Source organism: Equus quagga, unplaced genomic scaffold, assembly GCF_021613505.1.
Source record: "Equus quagga isolate Etosha38 unplaced genomic scaffold, UCLA_HA_Equagga_1.0 HiC_scaffold_6528_RagTag, whole genome shotgun sequence".
Taxonomy (NCBI): domain Eukaryota; kingdom Metazoa; phylum Chordata; class Mammalia; order Perissodactyla; family Equidae; genus Equus; species Equus quagga.
Window position 1 is genome coordinate 1 of NW_025794314.1, and position 18037 is coordinate 18037.

Genomic DNA, 18037 nt, shown 5'->3' on the forward strand with positions numbered 1-18037 from the left:
TGGATGGAATGGTTTGTGTATGCCTGTTAGGTCCAGTTGGGTATGAGTAGAATGTTATTCTGCTGTTGGATGGAGTGGTCTGTGTATGCCTGTTAGGTCCAGTTGGTTATGAGAAAAATGTTATTCTGCTGTTGGGTGGAATGGTCTGTGTATGCCTGTTAGGTCCAGTTGGTTATGAGAAGAATGTTATTCTGCTGTTGGGTGGAATGGTCTGTGTATGCCTGTCAGGACCAGATGGTTAAGGGACAATTCAAGTGCAGTGTTTCCTTATTGATCTATCCATTGCAGAAAGTAGGGATAAAAGTCTCCTACTATTATTGTACTGTCGTGCATTTCTCCCTTCAGGTTTCTTAGTATTTGCTTAATTTATTTAGGTGATCTGATGTTGGGCTTATATATACTCACAGTTGTTATATCCTTTTGATGAATTGACCCCTTTATCATTATATAATGACCTTCTTTGTCTCTTGTTACAACTTTTTACCTGGTCTATTTTTTCTGTAATGCTACCCCTGCTCTATTTGGTTCCATTTGTGTGGAATGTCTTTTTCCATCCCTTCACTTTGAGCTTAGGTGTGTCCTCAAAGCCAAAGTGAGTCTCTTGTGGGCAGCATACAGTTAGGTCTTGTTTTTGAATCCATTCAGCCACTCGATGCCTTTTGATTGGAGAATTTAGTCCATTTACATTTAAAGTAATTATTGCTAGGAACTGACGAATGCGATCTTGTTCACTGTTTTCTGCTCTTCTTGTTACTTTCTTCTTCTTTGATTGTCTTTCTTTGTGAATTGATTATTTTCCATAGTGGTATGCTTTAATTCCCTTCTCAATAGCTTTTCTGTATTTAGTGTAGGTTTTTATTTTGTGGTTAATCTGAGGCTTCCATAAAACACATTATAGATATAACAGTCTATTTTAAGCTGAGCAGCTTAACTCAATCACACACAAAATCTCTACCCTTTCACTCCCTCTTCATATTTTATGTTTTTGATATCACAATTTACCTTTTTATATTGTGAATCCATTCAAAAATTATTGTAGCTATAGTTATTCTTAATACTTTTGTTCTTTAAACGTTTATACCAGAGTTAAGTGATTAACATAACACCAACTTACAGTATTAGCATATGTTGAATTTGATTATATACTCACCTTTACCAGTGACCTTTATATCTTCACATTTTCATGATACTAATTAGTGTCCTTTCATTTCACCTTGAAGAACTCCTTTCAGCATGTCTTGTAAGGCGGGTCTAGCTGTGATGAACTACCTCAGATTTGTTTCTCTGGAGCAGTTTTTATTTCTCTTTCATAACTGGAAAACAATTTTCCAGATAAAGTATTCTTGGTTGGCAGTTTTTTTCTTTCAGGACTTTGACTACATCACCCCACTTAACCTGACCTGCAAGGTTTCTGCTCAGAAGTCTGCTGATAGCCTTGTGGGGGTTCTCTCAAATGAGAGAAATATTTTTCTCTTTCTGCTTTCTAGACTCTCTCTTTGTCCTTGATCTTAGACAGTTTTATTATAACGTGATATAGGGAGAATATATATATAAGGTGGTTTGGGTCAAAATTTGGGAGTGACTCTTTAGTTTCATGAACTTGGACGTCCAAATCTTTCCCCAGATTTGCGAAGTTCAGGCATTATTTCCTTAAATGAGCTTTCTGCTCCTTTCTCCCTCTCTTCTCCTTCTAGGACTCCAATGATGCCTAGATTGTTTCTTTTTGAGAATGACTCACTGCTTCTTTCTTCTGCTTGGCTGAGTCTGCTGTTGAAGCACTCTGCTGAGTTCTTCAGTTCAGTCATTGTATTTCTCAACTTTGGGATTTCTGTTTGGATTTTTTGAATGGTTTCTATTTTTTTCTTAAACTTCTCATTTTTTCATGCATTATTTTCCTAATTTCATTTAGTTGTCTGTTTTCTTGTAGGTCACAGAATTTCTTTAAGAGGATTATTCTGAAAACATTGTACGGCTGCTGCATAGTAGACTTAGTAAATATTCATCATCTTGCTTTACCAGCCCTATTTGCAAAATTGTCCATACTTGGGCCGTTTTTCCAAACTCTCAGCCACGTCAGAATTTTAAATGTCCTGCAGCAGTGAAGGAAGAACCTCTATGAGGAGGTGACATTTCAGTCAAGCCTGAATGTTGAGGCCGAGTCACAGAAGATCTGAGAGAAGAGGATCCCAACAGAGGGAACAGCCATGCAAAGGCCCTGAGGAGAGGAAAGACTGGGTACAATGGAAGGTCAGAGTGGAAACCAGGGTGACCGAGTGCAGGGAGGGGCGAGATAAGCTGGAGAGGAGGTTCGAGGGCACAGCAGGGGCTCAGCAATGCAGAGTCTCTTTGGCTGTGCAAGGAGATCAACGTCCCTTCATAGCAGGACATCACTTCAAGATGCAGCCTGAGGTTCCTCTCGTTCTCCTGCCTCCTTGCACTCCCAGGCTCTCCAAGACCTCAGAAGCAGTTGCTCCTGTAGGCGTGGCCCACTCGGCGAGGGGGAGCTGATGCAGTGAGCACAAATACTAGAATGCTTGCCATTGAGCTCCACACACACTCTTCCAACTCATCTCAGAAACCGCAGTCTTGAAAGACAACATGCTTTAAGAGCCAGGCTTTCTGAGAGGAACAGTAGTAATGGCCACACTTATTGAGTGCTTACTGTGCACCAAGCACAGCTCTAAGTCCTTCGTGTGGAGTCCTTAAGACAACCCTGAGGTAGGGACTGCTGTTGTCTGCATTATATAGTTGAGGAAACTGAGTCTCAGAGAGGGGAGTTGCTGTGCCCAAGTCACACAGCAGAGCCAAGACTTGAGCCCAAGCAACCTTCTCCACAGCACAAGATCTTTGGAGATGATTTTTGTTTCCAGTGGTCCAGCTTTGAATTTCAAGTCATGGGATGGCTCAAGCTGGGACAGGGTGGCCTGTGATGGGAATGAAAGAGGAACCTGGGGGGAAAAGGGTGGGCATGAGCCCTCCCCTGACACTGCGAGAGCACCAGGCACACGGTGGGTCTCAGCCAGTATCTGCTGGCCAGGCTGTCGGGGCGGCATCAGGGGTCCCAGAGAGGGAAAGAGAAGGGGCTTCCTCAAGGTGGGACAGGGGGTCACCATTGGGCCTGACTGGGAGGGGCAGACACAGGAGCAGCGCTGTTGGCAAGAACAGAAAGGGACCTCAGAGACCTGGGGAGGCTGCCGGGGTACGGCCTGCGGGCCCTCCTCCCCTGTGTCCTAGGTTGGCTGCGGATCTCTGTCCTGAGAGGCACTTGCAGCCCGGAGGAATGAATCTGCCATGATGGGGTCTCCTCCCTGGCTCAGAGCCTCAAACGTGCCCCTTATGTCCGTCCTTCACCCTGGCGCCCTCCTGCTCAGACACCTCCCACAGCTACCTACTGCCCACAGGATGCAGTCCCTCATTAGTTTCTAGAAGAACCCTCGAGCGGCATGGGGCCCTGTGGTCAGCGGGAGAGGCAGGCAGGGTGCTGGACTCAGAGACACCGGCCCCGCCTCCACCCACCACGGCCCCTCCCCATCCCCCCGCAGCCACCACCGCCCCCTGCTGGCTCCCGATAGGCTGGGGCAGAGGTGACAGCACAGATTTATTCCTGGGAATCTGCACAGCGAGGTGTGGGGTCGGGGTGGATCCAGGGTCGGGAGGCCGCGGGTCACTGGGGGCCCGCGCTCAGCGGCTCCACCCGCAGCCACAGTCCGCCCTCGGCACGCAGGATCAGCTCCGGCTTCCGGCGCGGCTCCTCCCCGGCCGGCAGGACGCGGAAGCTCAGCAGCGTGAGCGCCAGGACCACCTTCATCTCCGTCATGGCGAACGTCTGCCCGATGCAGTTCCTGCGGCGGGAGTGGGGGCTCGACGGCGCCCAGGACCCTCATCCCCGCACCATCGCGCCGGAACCTGTCCCGGGACCCCCGTCCCCGCACCATCGCGCCGGAACCTGTCCCGGGACCCCAATCCCCGCCCGCAGGCAGAGAGAAGCCTGGACCCCCACTAGGGCTTGCGCAGCCCCTGAGCCTGGCCCAGACTGCAGCCGGAGCTCAGACCAACAGACAGGGGGCAGGGGCTCTGAGCACCACCGCGGACCCCAGGCCCCAGACCATTACCCATAACCTCCGGGCGGGGGTGTGTGTGGGGGGGTCGGGGGTGGACAAGAGCTGGAGATCTGACCATCTTCAGTTTTCCCGTTTTCCCGCCCTCACAGTCATGTTGGGATCTCAATCCCAGACCCCCGCCCCCATCAGCACATCTCCACCTCACATGCCTGCCTCATCACCTGGGCCCCGCTGAGAAGGGAATAAAAGCCAGAGGTGACCGCTCCTTGGTGTTTTCTGGGTCGAAGCGAAAGGGATCATAGACCTGGGGGCGAGGCCAAGACAGGGCTGCTGGGTGGGTTCTCCCAGGACCTCCAGCCATGGAGAGTCAGACGTGTGTATGATGGGGGGAGGTGATGTCTGATTTGCCAGGTCATAATGCTGCACCCTCCCCTGGGTCCCCTTAGGGGAGCAGACAAGGATGAGGGTTGGGGGAGGCAGCACCTCAGGATTTGGCCACACGGATGGGTTGTGGTGGGTCCCGAAAATACTGATGACACAGATAATACCTGTGGGAGAGGAGGGGCCGGTTAAGAAGAGATCACCCCCTGGCATACGGGCCCCTCTTCTTGCCCAGGATCCTCCTCCTCTTGACGTTGAGGGCACCTTTGGGGATGACCCGGCCATCTGGGAGCACAATGTCCTGGGTGCAGCGTCGGGAAATGCCCACGGCGGGGGGATGCAACCGCAGACTCTCCTTGATGCACATGGTCAGGAAGGGCAACTGGGCCAGGTCGTCCCTAAGGAAACCCCCCAACAATTATCCAGAGAGCCAAGACAGAGACCCCTCAGCCCTCCTCCTGCCCAGGTAGACCCTCTCTCCCTACAACAAAATGTATCCCAGATGGATCACACATCTCCAAACTCATTAAGTTGTGCACATTAAATGTGTACAGCTTTTGTATATTACCCATACCTCAATACAGTGGTTTGAAAATAAAAGAAAGAAAAGCAATATTACACAGTGCCAGACAGAGAAAATTTAGTCAGATACTTTTAAAAGCTTTTCTGAGCAAAACACAGCACCCAAATGCCAACCATAAAAAGGTTTAAAAATTGGCATAAAAATAAAATATTCTCTATGGCAAGAGACCAAAATCAAAGGCAGATAAGTAAGAAAGAAGCAACAGAAATGGATCCAATGTTTTCCTCTTATTTATCATCGTACTAGAGACACGAGCTAATGCAATTAGACAAGGGAAAAAACGGATGTAATGCGGTTTGAAATGTGGGGGTAATTGTGTCATTTTTGGCAGAGAGTGATTTTATGCTTAGAAAACAGAAGAGAATCCACTGGAAATTTTTATAAACAATGAAAATCTGGAAAGGGGGCTGAATTCTGTTTCTTTAGCCCCTTTTTTGTTGGGTAGTGATTTGAATTTTTAATAGCTGATACAGTTAACTGGTTCTACATTGGAAAACTACAAAACACCGTCCCTATGGCCCAACACCACTCATTGCACTCCTCACAGTTTCCTGAGGTTATTTTTTTATGTATCCTTCCAGAGTTACGATTTTTCCATCTTAAAAAATTATATAGTCAGGTTGTAAACTATCATAATCTCAATAAAAAGTTAAAAATAATTATATAGTAGCATACTATATATTATACACTGCTCTGTATCTTTTTCATTTAACAATATATCAATCTCTTCTTGTCTATCTCCTGGGGATTTGTGTCAAAAATACGGCCTCCCTGGGCCAGCCCCGGGGCATAGTGGTTAAGTCCAGCCTCCTCTACTTTGGCAGCCCCGGGACGGAGGCCAGGATCCCTGGCGGGGACCTACACTACTTGTCAAGCCATGCTGTGGCAGCATGCCACGTACAAAATAGATGAAGACTGGCACAGAGGTTATCTCAGGGCTAATCTTCCTCAAGCAAAAAAAGAGGAAGATTGGTAAGAGATGTTAGCTCAAAGCGAATCTTACTCACCAGAAATAAAAAATAGGGCCTGCCCCACCCTGGAACTATAAAATAATTTTCCATGGTTTCCTCTAGAGCTTTTAGACTCTTTTATTGTTTATTTTAAACCTTTGATTCATCTGTATCTTATCTTGTTATGAGATGTGAGAAGCAGGTTGAATCAACTGTTTTCCAGGTAGCTTCCCTGTTGTTCCAAGAGCTTTAATTAAATGATCTTGATTTTCCCTATTGATACAAGACTCCCTCTTTAGCATTGATTCTGGTCAGTAGGCACAAAATTTGTATGCATAAATGATTGGCTTTTCTATGTAGAAATAACAACCAGTTAGAAAAGATAATAAAAGAAAAGACGATAATAACAATAATATAAAATCTGGATTAGACTTAGTGAGAAAAGTGAAATCTGTATATTCCAAAAGAACTTATGAACTTCTCTCAATCCAAATAGAAGATATGATTCACTGTAGCAACAAAAGATTCTAAGGGTTAAATTAACAAAATATGCAAAAAATCTCTATGCAAATATGTCAGACTCTATTAAGAGACTGAAGATATTTTGAATATCCAGAAATGGATATCCATTCCGCACTCTGGGATAGTGTGTGTTAATACTGTGCAATAATCCGTTTTCCACAGGCCAATCATACATTCACGTCAACCAGTAGAGTATATCCAATTCAAATAAAAATCCACCTGACCTTTTCAGAAACTTGGTAAACTTACTCTAAAATATTTCCTGGAAGAATAAAAGGTCATGAAGAGCTGGGTCAATTTAAAATTGAAAGATTAAAGAAGAGGAACTCTACCAGATATTAAGACCTATCACAAACAGGCAGTACTGAAAAAAAACAGTGTGGCACCTCTTCAAGGACGGGAAAATAGACCCATGGAACAGAAAAGAGAGCTCAGAGACAGACACGTGAATAAGTAACAACTTAACATGTGGTAAAGGAAGCCCACAGAGCCCTAGGGTATGGATGGAGGGAACGGCTGCAAAAGAAAGTTCTGACAAATTTGACTTTATGAAAATTACCCAAAAGTAATCAAACAGATGTAAGGTACAGCATGGTGAGTTTAGGTAACAATACTGTATTATATATTTGAAAGCTGCTAAGAGGGTAGATCTTAAAAGTTCTCATCGCAAGAAACAAAAGTTTGTAACTGTGTGTGGTGATGAATGTTAACCAACTTACGGTGTCAAGGATAACCCTAGTCTTCTCTGTAATGTCTCATTTAGTGTAATAAGAACTTGTTCTCATCACCGTTTATCTCATTCAAAACTACTTTTCCAAAACTCATTCTTCAAGAAAAAGTGAAGAGCTCAAAGGTGTATTTTTAATGTGCCGACCTGAACTGCCACCTGGACAGAGACAGAAAGAGAGGAGAAATATAAATGTGGGCATAAGGATAGATGTCTTCTAAAGGAGGCACAGGAAATCATTGACAGGAGTTATTCCTAGGGCGCAGATTAAGAAGGAAGTTCATCTTTATTATAAACTCTTTTGAACTCTTCTTTTTTACCAAGTGCATAATTTTTGTTAACTCTTGGATTAAAAAGAATAAAAGTATTTCTCCACCTCACGGGATCGCTGTGCTGAGCAAGACTTGGAGTGAACACTTCCTCCGAAACGCCTGTCCAGTCCAACATCTCCTCACCATACCCCAGCCCCTGGCCTGGCTCAGGCCTTGGATCTCCTCCCTGGGCCCGATCCTACAGCTTGTCCTCTCCAGTAGGCCCCCCCCCAGCCTAGAAATCTCTCTCTGCTACCCAGATCTCACCTGTCCTCCTCCTGCTCAAACACCTTCCTTGGTTCCCCATTGCCTTTGAGTTAAAAATGGAGCCCTTAACATTTCACTAAAGTCTTCCACAACCAGCCTCTCCTGCCATCTCCCAGCCTCATCATCTCACCATGAGTCAGTCTCTCTCTCATTCTCCCGCCCTTCCCGTCTCCTTCCCTTCCTTTGTCCCTCCATCCCCCACTCTCTCTCTCCCTCTCTTGCTCCCTCCTTCCCTCTCCTTTCTCTCTCTCTCCTTCCCCCTCCTCCATTCTATTCGTCTCTCCCGCTCTTTGTCTCTCTTTATCTCTCCCTCTCTGCTACCTTCCCTCCCCCTCTCCCTCTCCCTGTGCCCTTCTCCTCCCCATCACTTTTGCCCACACTATCTTCTTGAGAGAACCACACACAACTACACCCAAATGTCTACTGATCAGCATTCAAGGTCTCAGCTGAGAACTCTCTCCAACCTCAGTCTTGCCTGTCCTGCTCTGAACCCAGGTCCTGCCCATGTGGACTGGGTGTGTCCTGACCTGGGATGATCCCCCACCAGGCTGGGAGCTCCTGGAAGGCACAGGCAAGGTCTGGGTGCTTCCCGGGTCTCCAGGACACAGGATAGGGCTGAGAAGAGCTGGGGACGGCACAGAATTGGGGATGGGCATGCAGTGTGGCAGTGTTTGCTGAATGGGGACTGGATGGATGAAGGTGGAGGTGTTCATGGACAAGAGTTGAGTGACTTCAATCCCCAGGTGTCCCCTGTGAACCCTGGACTGAACAATATGATAGGAGTTAGGAGCCCAGCAAACATCCAGGCGGTGCAGATGTTTGAAAGAATGTGATTTCAGAGAGAAAAGTAAGGGAGCAGAAGGGAGGTTCACTCTCTGAACATGTCCTGAGGGGCATGATCTGCCCTCACACATTGCACTAATTCTCTCAACCGCCCAGATCTTCTACTCAGAAGGGTTTTCCCTGTCCTTATCGACCCGGGCTGGGTACCAGACCCCGCCTCTGGGCTCTGCTCCTATTTCCACTAAGCAAAAATCACAGAATGGATGAAAAGATCTTCCCACTCCCAGCTGGGGAGCAGAGCCAAGGAGAGGGTTTCAGGAACAGACCATGTGCACCTGCACTCACCACTCAATCTCTTTAGGCTCGCGGTCCCTTAGGTGGTCTCGCACCTCCTGCCGGCAGCGCTGCTGGTGCTCTGGGTGCCTCGCGAGGTTGTACAGGACCCAGGAGAGGCCGCTGGCTGTGGTGTCATGTCCTGAGAGGCAGCCAGACAGGTCTGGGTCTCTCAGCGACTTCAGCACCAGAAGGTGGACAGCGCCCTGACACTAAGGCCCTCAGGGAGGACAGGGGACTATGGGCTGGTCCAGGGCCCACCAACCAAATCCCTGGGATAGAGAGACCCCTGCCCCTTCTGTATTCTCACCCCCAAACATAAAGGTGTCAGCTTCAGCTCGGATGTCCTCATCTGACAGTTCCTTCCCATCTTCATCCTGGAGAGAAAGCAAGACCCACAAAATCACCAGTTCCTAGGGGCCCTGAGACAATCTCTGAAGCTCCATCATCATCCCAGGAACCCAAGCCAACCCTGCACTCCTGGACCTTCCTTGGTCCCTATCCCCAGAGGCCCCACCCCACAGGCCTCCTCCTTGGCATCCTTGCCTCCTCTCTTGTCCCTGGTGGGAGGAATCAATGATCCATGAACATTTCCATGGTTCGTGATGAAGGCTTTCTGAGAAAAATTTATTGGCAACCTGGGCTGCAGGATGATTGACTGGCAACTTGCCTTGGAAGTTAGTGATTGAGCATCCCTCCAGAGCAATTTGCTCACATTGTTGGATGGTAGATCCAGAGATTCCTTATCTCCCCTGGAGATAACCCTACAGAACCTACAGACTTTGCCTTCTCACTGAAGATCTGCTTATATTCCAGAAAATTCTCCTTCTCCTCCTCTCCTTGTCTCTCTCACCATAAGGAAGAAAGGACAGATGAGTCAGCTGTCCTAAGTTCCAAAGTTCATACTGTGGGGACACCTCTCTCATGATGCAAGCATGGCTGCATGCACAAGTAAAAGCATCATGTCACCCTCAGAGGAACTTGGGAATGGGGAACCAGAGCCACACTTCTGCTCTGGCTACTGTTACTACTGTGAGCAATAAGTTGGCCACTCTGATCCAGGGTTCTGAGGTACATATAGGTGTAGTCTAATATATATATATTAGACTCAATAAGTTAATCATATGTATAGATATGTAAAGTCCCAGGCCCTGCCCAGCATCAGTTTCAGACTTAGCAGTCCCCCGGAGCCTGCATTCCACACAGTCATCTCTAAAACATACCCCTGACCCATCCCTCCCTTCCTCAAGCACCTTCCATGCCTCCTCACTGCCCTCTGGATCAGGTCCAAGTTCTCCCATCTGACATTTGAAATCAAGGTACATCGTCCCTCTCGAATTCAGATCCCAGAGAAGCCCACCTTAGCCAGCAGGAGCACATCGATGAAGTCCAAAGTCTTGACCTTAGCCTTAGCCTTGAGGAGGTCATCAAGACCCTGATCAGGGAGGGTGCGGCGGCGCTCCTGGATGATGGAATCTGTGAAGTCGTGCACCAGGCGGCAGACCCTACGGAAGCGCTGTCCCTCAGAGGTGAGGTGGTACAGGGAGTCCATGTACAGGAAGATCTGCTCATTCCGCTTTGTCACAAGGGCACTGAGCTCCAAGACAGCAGAAATGTATTCACTAGGCTTCCTGCAGGATGCGGGCATGAAGGGAGGCAACAACTTAGCTCACCTGAAGCCCCGGAAGCACCTCCCACCAGAAGGCAGGTCCAATCTCCCATGGGGAAACTGAGTCTCCAGGAACAGATGGACCCACAGATGGATGGTGGGGATGATCCAGGAGACGTGGCTCTCCAGTCTTTCTTCTCTCCCTGCTTCCTAGTCTCTGTGAGCTGCCTCCATGTGCCAGGTGCCCAGGGCACAGCTGAGACATCATGCTTCTCTCCTCTATCTGCCCTTCTCCTTCCAAAGCTGTCCACACAGCTGAGACTTTGTCCTCTCCCAACTGACAGTGGACCTAGCCTCTCCTGAGTCTCCACGCATCCATTGTCAACACCACCTGTATCTACATGACAGTCTGTCTTCTCTAGAGTCAGACATCCAAGCTCAGCTTTGACCACAACCCTCATCTGCTCAAACACCTTCCATGGTTCCCTGGAAACCTCAGTATCAGGTTCATCTTCCTTTGCTTGGCTTTTTAATGTCATTAAGACCTACCCCTGCCTACAACTCCAACCTCACTACCCAGGTGTCTCCTCATTGTTGCAAACTCTCTGCTCTTCCTAGCCTCCTGGCCTGCATCAAACATTTCTACCTACCCAAAAGGATTGCTCTGTCTCTTTCCCCTTCCCTGAACTTTGGTGTCCAGCTCAGACCCTTCTCCTCCAGGAAGGCCCTTCTGATTGTCATGGTCAGTCCTCCCTCCATCTATTCCCTTGTGTCTATGGCCCATGTTCCCAGGCCTTGGGCAAGGACTCACTCCTGGCAATCGCTGTTGAAACTGAAGACACATTTCTGCAGACTGTCGAGGGTCATGAGGCTGATGTGCTCAAACATGTCCAGATGGGCACTGCCCTCCGAGGCCAGGCGCTTCCACTTGGCCTGGACAGAGAAGCAGCAGATCCTAGGCTGGGACTGGCCGCCCCTGAGCCCCGCGCCAACCCAACACCAGGATGGGCTCCCCAGACCAAGCTTCTTGGTCCCAGGCACCTGTCCTGTGGAGGACCAGGCATGAGTGGGAGTGGACGCTGTTACTGTGAGGACATGAAGACCCCACAGCTGGAAGTCAGGAGACCTGCATTCCAGTCCTGGCTCTGCCTGCTACACGCCGTGCGCCCTTGGCCAGCTCATTTCCTTCCTCTGGGCTCCACTTGTCAAATCCTCAGTGAAAGGTCAGATGACCTGCTTTGGTGTCAGACAAACCAGGTTGGAATCCCAGCTCCACTTGTTAGCTCACTTGCTGTCTGTGTGAACTCCAGCAACTCCCTAACCTCTCTCAGCCTCAGTTTCACCATCTGCAATGGGGAAAAAGAATCTCCACCTCACAGGGACGTGAAAATTAAATTAGACAACACACGTCATGGAATTGCCATGTAACTTCTGGCATATAGAAAGTGTTCAATAAATGCTAGCTTTCATCATCCTACTGTTATATATTGGCTAGGATACTGTCCCCTATGTTGGTAGCAGTAGTCCTCCATGGGACCTGAGCACCCTGCACATTCTTGCTGGGTATGCCAAAAACATGTTCACTTATGTTGAACATAAAACACGCCAAAAACTGGGCCACTTATCAGAGCTGTGTTTGCAGAAAACAACATTGAGGGAAGAGGAAATGTCTCCCCCTGGGCACATATCAGGCTTGCTTCCAATTGCTATGAAACTCATGCAGTCCCTAAACCTAGTGCTCCTCCTGTGCATTGCAACATACTGCATGAGCAGGCATCCGTGGAAGCCCACCTGTGTTGTCCTCATGGGAATTGGGGACTTGGAGAAAGAATGCAAACCAACAATGGGCACGTGCCGCTTGCCGAGCCATGAGTAATAAACTGTCCTTTGTCTCTGGTTCAGGAGTCTCATGTCTTCTGGCAGGATCCACAAAACACTAACGAGCTTACTTGTTAGCTAGCAAGTGTGTGAAAGTCCCAGGCACTTCACAAAACCCCCACCTCCAATGCTTCACCTCCCTACATCCACCCTTTGCAATGTGCCTGTGAACTTCCATGAGGAGAAGCCACACATTTCACCACCCTTTCATTCTGTGCTCGTCTTTGAACTTGCTTTGGCCAATGTGGTAAAAATGATGAGTGATCTTCCGAAACCTAGAGCTCAAGAGGCATTGAAGCTTCCTCTCAGCCTCTTGGAACCCGGCCTCTGCCATGTGAACAGCCTGAAATGCCTTCTGGAGGGAGGGAACCACACAAGAGGATTGCCCCAACTGAGAGCATCCTAGACCAGCCTGCAGCCAACCAAGCCCCAAACACATGAGAGGACTGAGCCCAGAACATCAAAGTACCTGACCCACAGCTGATCACAGATACGTAAGTGACCCCATCCACATCCAGAAGAACCAGCTCACTGACTCGTAGACTTGTTAGCAATAATAAAACTTTATATATTGAAAAGTGGCTTGTTACTCCATATTCAGGACTCAACATGCAATATTCATCACTATCGTCAACAGTGTCTCAGGATTCCAAGGCTTCTGAGAGGGAAACATAGAAACTAGCACATGAGCACCTACTATGTGCCAGGGACGTGGGTCCATTACGTCATCTTGTCCATCCTGCAAAGTGAGGCTTATTATCCCCAGTTTACAGCTGAGGAAACCAAGGCTCAGAAAGGAGAAGCAATGGCCCCAAAGCTACCCAGGAGAGTCAGAATTCCAGACAAGATGTCTCTGAGCCCCCATTGCCCCCAAGGCTCCAGGTAGGAGCTTGGGTTCAAGAGACTCACATGCATGATGTTCACACTGTCATTGAAAATCCTCACGTAGGACTTCAGGATGTTGAAGTGGAAGGCGGGTGTCAGCATGCGGCGGTGCCTGCTCCACTTGTCACCACCACTCAGCAGGAGCCCATCCCCTGGTAGGGGCAGCCACAGAGAGTGAGCAAGGGAGGGCCTTCCCCTGGGCCCCAAGGTTGTCCCCAATCCCCTCACATGCAGTTACTCACCCAGCCAGGGCTTCAGGAAACTGTAGAAGACCATGTCCTTAGGCGCGATGGCAGCTGACATGAGAGATAAGCCATCAGGGGCCATGTAGCGGGGGAGGGGAGGGACTTTTGAGGCAAGGCGGGGCCCCAGCCAGGGGTGTGCACTCCCCCTCCATGCCCAGCATAGCAGGAGTTGGGGCAAGGGCAGAGGAATCTAGGAGAAGGGGCAGGGTAAAGGGGGCCTAGACCAGGCAACAGCACAGACTATAGCAAAGGCAGAGCCCACAGACACACCCCTACGTGCTTAGATGCATCCCAACATGGCATAACACGCCACAGCATGGCTCAGTGTGGCTCCTACAGGGTCCAACATGTTCTAAACACCCGAGCTCAGCCAAGAACTCTACAAAACGCCTTCACAGGGACCTGGGACACCGTGTCTGCCCAGCTGTCACATCTCCTGGGACATCTGACATGGCCTCACCATGCACTAACATGTCCTGACATGAAACAACATGCATGACACACCCTGACATCACACAACGTGCTCTAAAATGGACCGAAAGATAACCTCAGCATATCCTACAGACAGGACTTACATGTAGTCCCATCAATGTCACAGACGTGGACCAGACATGACCCAGAAATATGCTAAGACCTGCCTCAGACAAGACTCGCATAAGGTCTCAGGCATTTCTCAGAAGGACCCAGGTCCCAGAGCTCAGACAAACCCCAATTTGGCCCAGAAATGACCAGCAGGAGAACCAGACACACTCAAGGGGCATCAGACAAAACCCAGACAGATTCCAACACACCTCGAATGTCCTTGGCCACAGGCGAGCCCCAGTCATGACTGCGACCATCCCCATTTGATCCGAGGAGCAAACATATACCAGATGTAACCAAATATAATATATACCAGGTGTAGCCAAGTGTAACTTACACCACTATTACCAAAGGTATCATATACCAGCTGTAACCAAGTGTAACATATGCCAGTTGTAACCAAAGGTATCATACACCAGTTGTAACCAAGTGTAACATACCAGCTGTAACCAAATATAACATATGCGAACTATAACCAAGTGTAAACATATCAGCTGTAGTAAGTGTAACATATACCAGCTGTAACTAGGATCCAGGTAGAAACACAACTGTGACCAGACGTGGCCATACAGCAGACAGCACACAGATACAGCCTCAGCGTGAGCAGACATGACCACGTGTCCGGCAGGTGGGGATCCAGGTAAGACAAAAGCAGTCATCTCCAGAACAGGCCCTCCTGTCTGCACCGGGTCACCTGCCCAGCTGGGGGCGGCTCAGAGACCTCAGCAGCAGGCAAGCTGTGGCCAGCGGGGTGTCTACCTGGAGCAAAGAGCACCGGCTTGATGCAGGTGGGGTGAAAGATGCGGATGACTGCATGCCAGGGCCCCACCCACCAGCAGCACACGTCCCCATAGGTCCTCGCCAGGCTCTCTGTACAGGAGACCTTCCTCTGAGCTCCGAATCTGGAGAGGAACAAAGAGGAACTGAACCACTCTTCCAGGTGGCCAGAGGGAAGGACCTGCAGGGCAGAGACCTAGACCTGAGCCCCGCGAATCCCACCCAGCAGCTTATCCTTCTCCGGGGGTCCTTCCCCACACCTTCCATACACGACAACTGAGGTCCCTCAGTTACAGGAACACAAAGGGTCCTTCCCCATTTGAATCCCGAGTCCATGTTCACCTGACCTCTCTCCTATCCCCATTTTCTGGATAAGGAGACTGAGGCTCTGAACAATATGAACTCACTTGCACACAGCCTTCCAGGTTGTAAGTGGCATGCCTAAGACCTGATCCCAGATCTGTCTGAATCAGGGCCTGAGTTCTTACCCATCGAACTGCCTTGAACCCCAGAACAATAGCTCTGAGAACCCTATGCCTGCCTATCCGGGCAATCGGAGTCACAGTGACTGGATGAGGAACTGGTCCTGTGACCTAAGCAGGCAAACTAAAGCGAGTCCTGCAGCTCTTCCTGGAACTGTTGGGAACGATCTCATGTTTCCGTAGGAGCTGAGCTTCTGGGACTCATCTTGACCAGCGTGAGACTGAAGCCATCACAGAGGGACACAGAACCAACAAACGAAGACCGACTCCCGATGACACTGTCTGAGACCTGGATCCAGCCACGCCTGAAGACAAGATCCCTGGCCTGAACAGTCAGTCAATTCCCTTTCTTTGCTTAGCCCATACAGGGTAGACGTTCCACCACTCACAGCTGAAAGAGACCCTGGCAGCCAGAGAAAGCCAGGGACCTGCCTAGAGTCACCCAGCATTTTGGTGTTAGAGCCAAGGACCCTGTCGGCTTCTGCCTGTTCCCCACTTCAGCCTGGTCCGTCTGGAAGTCAGAATGGCAGGGGAACAACAGAAGGGAGCCTGGCTGGGGTGGGGTCTGCTTGGGGTGATTCCTGGGGCCTGGAGCAGGAGGGCCATGAGCTTGAAGAGGACTAGCCACAGGAGGGAGTAGAAGGAATCAACCCATCAGAGTTGGACGTCATGAAAATAGCAGCCCAGATCCTGCACCAGCTCAAGCCCTCATGCTCTGGCCTGGGGGTGAGCAGGGCTGAGGCCAGACCTAGCAGGGGGCCTCAGATCCCATCTTGCCCACTGCAGCCCTCTGCTTTAAAAAATTTCAGCTCATTGTTTCAGACCCAGTTCCAGCAGCCCCTCCTCCAGGACGCCTTCCAGCCTGGCCCAGCAGAGACCTTGCTTCTCCTCTGGGCTGCCTCATTCATCTCCCTCCAGCCCATTCCTCACCACTCGAGATCGGGGATCACTCTGCCTAGATCTGTCTTCTAAGGGTAAAGATCCCCCCGGACAGTGACTTGCATTGAAGCCTCTTGGGGCCCCAGGGGTGCCCAGGACAGCAGGGCAGGGGGCAAACAGCAGTGGAGGGAGGATCGGTGAGATGGGGGTTGGTGAAAACAGGAAGGAAAGAGAAAGATGACTGAGAGGAGAGGGGCAGAGGGCCGAGGGCCGGGGTCCTGCAGGGGATGCACAGAAGCTTGCAGGGAGCAGCTAGAAGCGCTTGGATGCACCGCGGCACCACCACCACAAGCTCTGCATGGGTACCTGAGGCGCTGAGGACAGTCCGGACCATGTCGGGGTGGCAGAGATTGACAAGGGGTATGACTGGGCCCAGCCAGGTCACAAATCCCTGGGGGTAGTTGGCCACCAGCTGAGTAACAACTCTCATGCCTTGCTCAGTGGGGGTGACCTGCAAGCAAGGAGGGGCCGTCACTCCCCAGAAACAGCCATGGCATGTCCCCCCTGCAGCCTCTCATGTGGACGCTCTGTCCAGATTCTGCAGGGATGGGGGAATCTATGCTTCCTCCTGCTCCTTTCCTCTTAGGGCAGGAGGGTCCCTGAGGCCTCTCCAAGTCCCAAGGGAGCAACCAGGGCACAGGGAGAAAACACGCTCTGCACACAGAGGCCGACCTTGGCTCCAGAAGATGGATTTCCCTCATCCTGGGAGGGGTTGCAGCCCTGGGGCGCCCACAGGGGGAGGCACTCAAGAGGGAGGTTTGTGAGCAGGAGGGTGGACTCAGGACTAGACCCAGGGGCTCATTCTCACATCCTTTTCAAGTCCTGACATGTCCAGGGGGTCTCTGGTTCCCCCAATGGTGATGGGTTTGCAGACAAAGGACGTACCAGGCCAGGCAGACCCCAGGGAATACACCTGAACTCCGAATATCAATCAGAGGGCAGCTCCCACCCCTTCTGATGGCCAGGCTCTGTGCATACAGCCTCCTGTCTGTCTCTCCATCTCTCACACTGCATCCTGTCTGTCTCTCTGTCTCTCCCAGTGGATCCTGTCTGTCTCTTTATCTCTCACAGTGGGTCCTGTCTGTCTCTCTGTCTCTCACACTGCGTCCTGTCTGTCATTATCTCTCACAGTGCGTCCTGTCTGTCTCTTTTGAACAGTGGACACACACATAAATAGTGTTCTTTACAAGTGAAAAAACTGAGACTATATACTCTAAAATGGGAACAAGTGGAGGGTTGGCTCCTGGTAAAGTGTCCTCTCCAGTCCTTCGGAATTCCCAAGCCTGACAACTACCCCTGGTGCTCCAGGCAGTTGAACATTTCACCTCTGACCCCTCCCTGCTCCCAAGGATGCTGAGACAAACACTCAAAGCACCTCAACGAATTGACCCAGAGAGGAATAATCACTCAGCCAAGGTAACACAGCGAGAGGGGCTGGAGGTGGGAAGAGTGTCCATGACGAGCCCCCACATCTGAGCCCTCAGAGCAGGAGGCAGACCTGCGGGAACCAAGGCATTCCCGCTGCCCCCAGGGCCCAGAGAACATCCCAAGACCCAGAATCCCAGGAATGCCTCACAATGAACTTCGGAACATCCCCCTTCAGAACTTTGTCACGAGAACAGTGAAATCACAGGAAGTGCTCCCCTGAGCTGCGGCTCTCGCCCAGGGAAGGGAAGGAGAGCTGTACTCATCCCTCAGCTGGCCCGGGGGACGGGAGGAGCG

General features: G+C 50.1%; 1 protein-coding gene across 5 annotated transcripts; it reads right to left on the minus strand.

Annotated features, from left to right (window-relative positions):
• Window positions 1-3579: 3579 nt before the first annotated feature.
• On the minus strand, window positions 3580-16784 carry LOC124232473 (cytochrome P450 4F2-like). 5 transcript variants are annotated; one of them, XM_046649440.1, is made up of 11 exons: window positions 16622-16784; window positions 13533-13586; window positions 13315-13442; window positions 11339-11460; window positions 10279-10549; window positions 9229-9295; window positions 8931-9060; window positions 4707-4840; window positions 4545-4609; window positions 4283-4365; window positions 3580-3842 (listed from the first exon to the last, which is right to left on the minus strand). In XM_046649440.1, the coding sequence occupies exons 1-11, from the start codon at window positions 16743-16745 to the stop codon at window positions 3665-3667; spliced, it is 1356 nt and encodes a 451-aa protein (XP_046505396.1). In that variant the 5' UTR covers window positions 16746-16784; the 3' UTR covers window positions 3580-3664. The 5 variants fall into 5 exon arrangements, 3 of the variants coding, with proteins under 3 accessions (XP_046505396.1, XP_046505398.1, XP_046505397.1); XM_046649441.1 differs by having other exon boundaries at window positions 3724-3842; window positions 4271-4365; XR_006886860.1 differs by lacking the exon at window positions 4545-4609 and having other exon boundaries at window positions 3797-3842; window positions 4610-4840.
• Window positions 16785-18037: the final 1253 nt, after the last annotated feature.

Excerpts from the sequence above, each read along its gene's own strand:
- LOC124232473 (XM_046649440.1), bottom strand. The coding sequence starts at position 16,745 with ATGAGAGTTGTTACTCAGCTGGTGGCCAACTACCCCCAGGGATTTGTG. Across the intron at positions 4,841-8,930 it reads GAGCCTAAAGAGATTGAGTG|GGACGACCTGGCCCAGTTGC; the intron begins GTGAGTGCAGGT and ends GGGTTTCCTTAG. Across the intron at positions 3,843-4,282 it reads CCCTTCTCAGCGGGGCCCAG|GAACTGCATCGGGCAGACGT; the intron begins GTGATGAGGCAG and ends CTCCCGCCGCAG.